General features: G+C 38.5%; 1 protein-coding gene across 1 annotated transcript in view; it reads left to right on the forward strand.

Moving 5' to 3' along the window:
- Positions 1-10307, forward strand: part of Tmco1 (transmembrane and coiled-coil domains 1) — a 41606-nt gene that overhangs the window by 18456 nt on the left and 12843 nt on the right. The window contains exon 6 of the mRNA XM_010633928.3: positions 6597-6741. Within this exon, the coding sequence (XP_010632230.1) occupies positions 6597-6741 (145 nt within the window). The remainder of the gene's footprint in view (positions 1-6596; positions 6742-10307) is intronic.

Below are 10307 nucleotides of genomic sequence, written 5' to 3' on the forward strand. Positions count from 1 at the left end.
AAAGACACAAAATAGAACAGAATTATAAATGAACCCAATGTCCCCAAACTGCAGGCAGAGAGGCCAGCTATTCTCTTCACGGCTGACTTCGCACGCGGTGTGTGCCAAGGACCTCCAGGAGGTTTAACCCCGTGGGGACGATACCTCGGGTCTGGTTTCTGCCAGGTGACTGGCATTGTCTCGCAGACTCCACTGGAGTGGTCGTGGCAACTGACCTTATGTGTGTTACGTTCTGGACAGTATTAGCATTGGCTCAGTACTTTGTAGTTTCTCTGTTTGCTCCTTAACTTCAACTTTTGTTTTTCTATTCTGTGTTCCTATAGATGAGTGTTTTGTGTCTGTACAGGTGTTCTTATGGCCTTGCCTTTATTTGTGATCACTGCAGCAGCTCTGAGTCCTGATTTACTTGAAGTTCAGAATTAGAAGTTATTCTCTAGTTTTAGGCCCCAGTGAGTTCTAATGAAATAGCCTGCGTAAAATAGAACTGAAACACTCAGTGAGTACTAATTCTACTCTATGTTCTTGTGATTCTTTTTAAAAAAAATATTGTTTGTGGTCATATTATGAGAAACTGATCTTCCCTGGCGTATAACCACCCAGCCACATCCATGTATACCAAGTTCGAAGAGTGCTGTATAAAAAAGGGGCAGCTGCTTCAAAGTTTTTTCCAAATGCCATGTATTTTCCCTAACATTAATTTATTTTTGCCTTTTCCCTCTCATTGGTAAAGTTATATTCTCACTAGAAAAATTTCATTAATATATAAATGTAAAAAAAGTAAAGAAGAAATCACCATGCCTTCAAATGTAATGCATATCCTTCAGGTTATGTGCTTTTTCTATATGTATATACATGTAGATATTTATATGAAAAATTTTATGCACAGTGTTTTGCAGTCTGCTGCATTTACCTGTCTCCTTTCTGATTCAGAAGTTGTTTCCTTATGATACCTTACCTGATTCTTTCCTTTAGATTTCTGTCAGTGTCTCCCTCTAATATACTGTAAGCTAGCTAGCTTGCTTGCCTGCTTGCCTGCCTTCTTCCTTTCTTTCTTTCTTTCCTCCCTCCCTCCTTTTCTTTCTTTCTCTCCTTCCCTCTTCCTCTCTTTTTTTTCTTTTCCTTCCTTCCTTTTCTTTTTCTTTTTTTGTTTTTCTGACAGCGTCTCACTGTGTAGTCCAGGCTGGCCTTCAACTTGTGGCAATCATCCTGCCTCAGCCTCATCCCGAGTGCTGGGATTACAGGCGTGTGCCATCATACTCCACAGTAGTTCCTTGTATATTTAAATGTAAAGTGTTTATTTGCTTCAGGTTCAGGGCCTTTTTAGATGTATGAATAAAACATTTTTAAACACATACCTCCATTTCTTCTGTCCTGGTACCTGTACTGTTCCAAAGCAGTTGATCCTGTTTCAAACATGAATCATCATTTTTTAAATAACCAATTTCTAAAATACCAGTGTCTTTCAAGGAAGATAGTGGCAAGCCTAAATTCTCCAAAAACTGAACTGTCAACCCAAGAATCCAAGACCAGTGATGAAAATGTTTTCTGCTGACTCTTGGATCATAGATTGTTTTAGTCTATGGTAGCTTAGACAGTTTTGTAGTGTAACAAACTAATCCTAGGAATAAATATTGAAAGAATGGATGTTTTGGTTTAATTCATCAACAGCACTGGGAAAAAGAATAGTGCAAAATCATGCATCCTCATGACGAGTCAATAATAATTTAAATTTAATGTTTTATTAGTAACAGTTTATTATATAAGTACCGTGCGCTAACTGATTGCGCCCCTGGATCTCCTGAAATACGTAATAGTTACATTCATCCTGGGGACTTAGTACATGCACTGATTGCTTCTTGATCATTTTTACTCCCGCTTCTCCTGAACTTTAATTTTCTCAGACTGTGATCTCCTTGGTGGTGTGAGGGGTGTCGACGTTAGAGCTGAGAGGGAGAGGTCTTGGATTCTCAACTCTAGTTGTGAAACATGAAAATGAGCGATTGTGGCTCATATTAATTACGTACAGATAGAAAGTGACGTTTTAGATTCTGCCAGTTCTTTGATATTTTTTAAGACTAGGCTTTGATATGTAGCTTTGATATGTAGCTTTGATGTGAGTTCTTGGTTTAGGTGGTTTGGTATATGAAGCTGTTATAAATGATTAAAATTGCGGAACCACACAACCACAAATATAATAATATAATAATAAATTTCATATTTTTCCAGGTTTGTATCAGTAATTAACAGTCATTTGCCTTTCTACTTTTGATTTTTCTTCTAATTTTCAACTTTCTGGGAGCATCCTAAATGAATATTTAGATTTCAGCTATATTTATTCAGTTTAAAAAGCTGCATGCTACTTTTTTGTGTGAGAGATGAAAGAAAACTGCCTACTCTAGGCTCTTAGTTGTCACCTCTTTAGAACAGACATCAGTATAGGATTCTTTACCAGATATAAATTTACTGGGGTTTTTTTCCTATTCAGGAGTTAATAATACCTGTTTATTTCTGGTTTTCCTGCCTTCCTGAATCATTTCTGTAAAGCTGAACTAATAGAATTTTAGCATTGGAAGAGATATTGAAGGCCATTTAACATATAATTTTCCCCCCAATTATAAAATTCCCTTCAGTAGTAATCTTTTTTTTGGGGGGAGTGGTACCGGGTATTGAACTTGGGACCTTGCACATGTGAGGCAGGCGGTGGAACCACTGAGCTAAATCCCTGGCCCTTCAGTAATTTTTGTAGTAGATAATTTTCCATACTTTGTTTAATTATTTCCAAAAATGAGGAACTTGGGTGGCTTTTTAGATAATGCATACTTTTATTAAGTAAATTTTTTTTTGTTACCGGCATTGAACTTGGGACCTTGTACTTGTGAGGCAGGCAGCGGAACCACTGAGCTAAATCCCCAGTCCCTATTAAATAATTTTTATAGTTTGAAATAATTCCTTTTACTGAGTCAAAATATATATCGCTGTACTCTTACTTATCAGTAGAGATCCTGACTCTGGATCCACAGGGAGTAAGTGTATGTAAGGACATAATTTACCCATCATAAATAATTTCTTGCTGGGCATGGTGGCACACACCTGTAATCCCAGCACTTGGGTGGCTGAGGCAGGAGGATCATTGTGAGTTCGAGACCAGCCTGGGTTTCATAGTGAGTTCCAGGTCTGTCTCAACTACATAGTGAGACCCTGACTCAAAGACCAACCAACTAAACAAACAAAATAAATAAATAATTTCTCTACCTTCCTGCTTCTCTCCCCAGCTCTTTAGACACCAATTTATTTACCTGTTCCTTTCGCAGTGTTCTAGTCTTTGGGAAAAATTAATCCATTGTAATAAGAATTATTGGAGTTGGGTGTGCTGGTGAGTGCTACTCAAGAGGCTGAGGTAGGAGGATTGAAAGTTCAAGGCCGATTTGGGGAACTTTGCAAGACCCTGTTTGATACTAAAAAACAAATAGGCCAGGGGATGTTTCTCACTCCTGCATTTTATCCCCAGTACCACACAGAAAGAAAGAAGGGAAGGAGGCAAGGAAAGAATTCTTGGGAAATTGTTTCATGTTTGCTGCTGGTTTAATATCCATGCATAGTATGTTTTTAGCTTTACGTAATTAAATAACTTAAAGGAATAGAAGATTTTCTTTTGATAGTTTCAAGTTGAAAATATACAAAGAATAAAATGGTAAGATGAATTTGTTGGGTGTGTAGTTTACAGTAAGAGGGATAAACATCTCTGACTCTATCTGTTCTGTCATCTCACAGTCTAACTACAGAAGGATAATTATACTTCATACTGCTTGTGAGGAAAAGAGACTAGCTCCTCCTGAAAATAATTGTTATTTTTGTTTTGCCATTGTGAAGTTAGTAGAAAAGAATGCAATGATTATTTTAAAGAGACCTTTAAATATTTTGGTCAAATACAAGTAAAATACAGTTCATGATGGAGCCCTTTCTCTGTGTAATACATGGTAGGACGGTAGTTGAAGTAAAGTATTAAGTGGGTCATATATCAAATTCAGTCTATTTTGTGTTCTTTGGAGGACAGTTGTACAAGCCTTTTAGAACCACATGGCAAGGGCCGGGAATTTAGCTCAGTGGTTCCGATGCCTGCCTCGCAAGCACAAGGACCCAGGTTCAATCCCCAGTACCAAAAAAACCAAAAGGGTACCTCCAAGAACCACATGGCAAGCTGGGCGTGGTGGCTCATGCCTGTGATCCCAGCACTCAGGAGGCTGAGGCAGGAGGATCTCTGTGAGTTAGAGACCAGCCTGGGATACATAGTTAGTTCCAGGTCAGTCTCAACTACATAGTGAGACCCTGTCTCAAAACAAACAAACAAAAAAAAACAAAACAAAAGAACCACATGGCAGCTGGTTTGAAAAGTTACATTTTTTTCTTTTTTTTCCCCACTGAAGAAAATGATGTATTACTACCTTTCTTTTTCCCCATGGAAACATTTCAAATATGTAGAGTTTTTCTAAAAGAAAGTTTTTTTAGCTGCTTTGAAAGGGATTAAAGATTTTATTGGGGCGTTTTGGCTAATGCTGTCGTATTTTTGTAGAGTATCATAATTTAAGTACCATTATCCTTAATCACATTTATTTTTAAGTTTACTTTTTAGAGTTTTAGTGTGTTAGCACATGTGTGTAGTATATGTTTGCATTCCTTGTGGGAAGTTGGTACATGTACATAATATATCTTATTTCCTTTTCACCTTTCCCTTACCTTCTTTCTCTTTCCACTCATCCCTTGATCCCCATTCTTCTTTTCTTTTTCTTTTTGGTCCATGTTTACGGTCCATGCTGTTTATATTCCTTGAGTGGAGTGGTACCTGTCCAGAAGACGTCCCAGTCCCTTCTTTTATCCCTTACCCTTTCCTTTCCTCCCTCCCCCTTCCCCTTTGAAAACAATCTACCTCTCTCTTCCTATTAACTGTGTTTTATTTTGCTCTTTATTTTTATTCTGGGCTTTTCATTTAAGAGAAACCATGTGATATTTAAGCTTGTGTGTCTGATTTATTTCACTTAATATTATGGTCTCAAGGTGCATCCATTTTCCTAAATGATTCAAGTTTATCTTTCTTTATGGCAGAGTAGTACTCCATGGTGTGTATGTACCACATTTTCTTTATCCATTCGTGTGTTGATGGGCATATGGGCCACTTTGAAGATGTGAGACAAGGTTTCGCTATGTAGTTCAGGCTTGCCTTAGACTCATTAGCCCAGGCTGGCCCTGAACTCATGGAGATCCTCCTGCCTCAGTCTCTCGATTACAGGTGTGCACCCCCACACCTGGCCACATTAATTTTTATAACATTCATTATTGTCTGGTTATATAATTTATTCATAGACAGTATAAAAGAAGACCATATACCTGGGGGCTGGGAATTTAGCTCAGTGGTACTGTACCTGCCTCATAAGCACAAGGTCCTGAGTTTGATCCCTGCTACTGGAAAAAAAAAAATAGAAGACCATATCCCTAACACTTTACTGTAAACAGTGAGTATGTAATTTTTCTAGCTCTTTTTTCTAAGCTTTTCCTATTTTAGAAACATTTTTCTATTTTGGAAAACTAAAAGGCATCATTTTTTAATCCTAGAAAAGCTAGTAAGTAAATTATCTCAGATTTTTTTGTGTATAATTTAGTGATCTACTTATTTTCATTTACAGCTATATTTTCCATAAGTTTCTAATCTTTTTTTTTGGTGCTAGGGATTAAAATCAGGACCTTGTGCTTTCAAGGCAGGTGCAGCGCCACTGATCAAAAGCCCTGGTCCTCCACTCACTAACTTTTACTCTGTTTGATGTGTGTTGGAGATCTTTTGTTCTTGGAAAAGCAGGGTCTTAAAATCTTATTAGTCTTAGGGTTAGAAGAGTTGTTCTCAGAGTGGGTGTAGGTTTTCCTAGAGGTCTCCGAGATCTTTTCACAAAGGTCCTTGAAATATAAACTGTTTTCACAATAGTTCTGAATGTTATTTGCCTTTTCAGCCCTTATTCTCATGGATATACAGTGGAGTTTTCTAGAGGCCTCATGATGTGTTCTGATGCAACAGTCTGAACATTCAGAGTACAAATATAGCCGGTTTCTGGGAAGCCTGACATTAGGAGATTGCAAGAAGAAAACAGTGTCACTCTTCTCACTAAGTTGTTTTTGTTTTAGAATGTACTTTCCAAAAGATTATTGTTTCAGAAAAGTACTTCAGTTACATGCAATGAATTTTTTACTACTTTTTAAATGAGTGAATACATACTTTAACATTTCTCTTAATCTCTAATATAGTAAGTATTAGTACCTGTAACCTACACAAAATGAAAGCTTTTTAGGACCCCCAGTAACTTGTCAGTATGTAAAGAAGTCCATGTTCCACAAGAATGAGAACGACTTGATTAGAAAGAGATGAATGGGACTAACGTAGATGCTTCTTAACGTGCTCTGCTTGAGCACTGTGTCCCTGTTCAGCAGTCACCCTTTGTTTAGCAGATATCAAGAGATTTAAGTTCTATTTCTGTCCCAGACTCTTCTCTAAAAGTAAGAAGCGTGTCTGTTAAATAACAATTCTTCTTTTTGTGTTTTTTTTTCCTTTTTAGATTTGATGGTAGAGTGGTGGCAAAGCTCCCTTTCACCCCTCTCTCTTACATCCAAGGCCTGTCTCATCGGAACCTGCTGGGAGATGACACCACAGACTGCTCCTTCATCTTCCTCTATATTCTCTGTACAATGTCAATTCGGCAAGTAAGTGACCCTGTGTATATCCCTCCTTGCTTACCTTTTACTTCTGTAATGCTAGAAATGTATATCTGTTGCTCCCAAGATCCTGCTGTTGCTCATTGTAGCATTCTAGTGCATCATCCTAAAGCTATTTTTAAAACATAAAAATGTGGATTACTAATCCTTAGGGGTGAGAGGTTATGATAAAACCAGACACATGATTTCCACACACCATTCTTACAGCCCTTGAGTTCCTTCTTTGTTGCATCCATCCAAAACTACAAAAGTAAGGATTGAATTTGTTTTCCACTATCATTTCTTACCTGTACATCACTGCCTTTGTTAGTTCAGAAGCACCAGTGATTTGGCGATTTTAGGCTAATCACAGTTGAGATAAAGTCTGGGTTGTAGTATATTTTCATCTTGCCATCTTGATTAATGAACATTCATAGTGAAAAACAGTGAAAGCAAAGAGGAAGGTATGAAAGTTGATGAGTTCAGAAAAGAGACCCAACGTTGAATAGGTGAGGAGAGGTTCACTGTGTGAAGTCACTCTGGAGATGGGACTTTGGACAGGAAAGGAACAGTTAAAGTCTTCAGAGTATTATTCAGTTCCTAAGCAACTGCCATTCTACAAGTGTTAGAGTGGAGAAGTTTGTGCTTGCACTAAGTAGGACATAACTCTTTCAGTATTTATTACACAAGTGATTCTTCCAGAGTCATCTTTTCTTCCTCTTCTGATTACTGTCTGTGGTGATGGATTTCTGGTTAGTCTGGCATGTGAATGATAATTGATGGCTCAGAAAGGTAGTGTTGCTGTATGTTCTTCTCAACTCATCTCTCACCACATCCCAGGAATGCAGTGCTCTGGCCACGCTGACCTGCATCACAGCGTTCTGTTGGCTCCTTTTTTCTTCTCTCCAGATGCTTCCCTCTTCTGTTAAATGCGGTCCAGCCTCAAGGCTTCCTGGAATCATTTTTCTGACACTGAGGCATAGATATAAGAGGAGCATGACTAAATGCAGAAATATCAGAAGAGTTACAACAGTCGAGCCAAAAATGTTATGTTCCACACTGTAACAGTGTTGAGAGAGTTGGAAAGGAAGAGACAAGCTGAAAACAACCCTGGAGGCAAAACCAGCAGAACTTAGTGATTGATTTCATGTGAGGGAAGGGGAGAAACGAAAATGACGCCTAGGTTTTTGGCTTTGTGAGCAAGGGGACGGTGGCTTGACCGAGAGGTTGGGAGAAGAAGGGAGGGAGGAGGTTGGTTAGAAGACACGCAGACTTGGCAGTGGTTGTGGAGCATTGACCTGGGGTCCCCACCAGGAGGTTACACTCTTGGTAGCTGAGGTCCTTTTGAAAATGTCTCTTGGTTTACCCAACATCATTTGATCTCTGTAGAATATTGTCCTTTCATTTGATTAAGTTCCAAGTTTTCAAACTGTAGCTTGTGTTGACATCTTGAAACACAATGATGTGTAGTTTTTACTTTAAGCCACAAAGAGCCTGGCACGGTGGTGTACATCTGTAATGTCAGCACTCTGGCAGGCCGAGGCAGAAGGATTGCAAGTTCTAGTCCAGCTTGGGCAGTTTAGTGACATCTTGTCTCAAAAAGAAAAAAAATGTAGGGCCAGGGGTTTAGCTTCACAAATTCAAGGTCCTGCTGGGGATTTAGCTCAGTGGTTTCAGCACCTGCCTTGCAAGCACAAGGACCTGAGTTCGATTCCCTGTACCAAAATAAACCAAATGTGTACAAATTCAAGGTCCTGAATTCGATCCCCAGTATCGAAAAAAATGTAAACAGTTCTGGGGATGTAGCTCAGTACTAAGGCCCTGGGTTCAATCCCCATTACCACCAAAACAAAACAAAAGCCTTTTTAATTCCGTGTAGATTTTAGGTAGCTCACGATAGTCATTTTAGATAATGTTATTTACATTGTGGTGGCTCAAAATCCCAGTCCTTAGGAGGCTGATGCAGGAGAATCCCCTCAAGTTCAAGACCAGCTTGTACTATAAAAGGAGACCCTATCTCAAAAAACAAAGCAAAAAAAAAAAAAAAAAAAAAAAAAAAAAAAAGATGAAAATGAGATACATGTTTAAGAATTATCATTTAGGAAGCTCAACTCAAGTTGGTTTTAACACTCATTTCAGTTATTTCAGAAAGTAAAATAAATCTAGTAGTTGTTTTTTTCAGGATGTAGTTCTCGCAATGGGTTGAGAAGCTTGTTCTGCAAGGGTTTCTAAATAATAAAATCTTTTAGGATTTGTGGACCATAGAACCTCTATCTTTACTATATAACTCCACCATTGTAATATGAAAGCAGCTATAGACAATACATAAAAAGATGTAATTCCAACACTCAGGAGGCTGTATCAGGAGGATCACCACAAATTAGAGGCCAGTGTGGGCTACATAGTGAGTTCACAGCCAGTCTGAACTACATAGAGACCCTGTCTCAAAAAAAAAAAAAAAAACCAAACAAACCAAACCAAACAAACAAACAGATGGTTTTCCAAGCTGTAACTTCATTTCTTGAAAAATCATTGCAATTATAGGTGTGTTGAGTACATTTAAAATTATTTCTGTTATACTAATCATTTATGAAAGAAGCAGATCAAGCAAAGCTGAAATTTTAAAACTAAAGAAACATTATGATGTATTCCTAATTCACATAGGTATAGGCAAGTGTAGTTTTTTTCTTTTTTTTTTTTGGTTTTTTGAGACAGGGTCTCACTATGTAGTTGAGACTGACCTGGAGCTCACTATGTAGCCCAGGCTGGTCTTGAACTCACAGCGATCCTCCTTCCTCAGCCTCCCGAGTGCTGGGATTACAGGCATGCGCCACCATGCCTGGCTGAGTGTAGTTCTCATCTACCATGCATTTTTCAAATTCTTTTATGTTATTGATTATATGAGTCATCATTGAGTTTAAGAGCTTTCAAGAAAAAGCAGAAATACTACTACTCAGGTTAGAGAGTTGATTTTAAGACATTGCTGTCTCAGAAACCTTAAAGTGGTAGGAGGAGAGGAGGAATAAATTACAAGATTAAAGAAATCCAGCACCTAGAGATAGAACATTAAAGTTTGAACCTTGTTGCCTCTTGATGACTGAGGATCCTCTTTGAGCCTCAGTTTTTACAAAGGTGAAATCAGGCTTGGAGTACAATTTCTCTATATTGGCCAAGCATGGTGCTGCATGCTTGTAATTCCAGCAGTTGGGAGGCTGAGGCAGGAGGATTCCTGTGAATTTGAGGCCAGCCTGGGCAACCTAGTGAGTTCAAGAGCAGCCCACACTACAAAGTGAGAAAGACCCTGTCTCAAAAAATTAAAAAATAAAACAAAATCTCTCCATAATGAGACAAGCAGATAGCAATAATATAGAAGTATTATGACTTGGTTGGGGTTTTTTTGTTTGTTTGGGGGTGGGGTTGGTACCAGGAATCAAACTCCGCCTTGTGCTTGCCAGGTACGTGCAACATTCCTGGCCTGAGTTGGTTGTTTTTAAGATCATATTTTTTAAAAATCAGCCAATCCCCACCTTCCCAACATACACACACACCCACACGCTCATGTACACACTCACGTG

This window comes from Fukomys damarensis, unplaced genomic scaffold (assembly GCF_012274545.1).
Source record: "Fukomys damarensis isolate Sample0158 unplaced genomic scaffold, DMR_v1.0_HiC HiC_scaffold_19, whole genome shotgun sequence".
NCBI classification, from domain to species: Eukaryota; Metazoa; Chordata; class Mammalia; order Rodentia; family Bathyergidae; genus Fukomys; species Fukomys damarensis.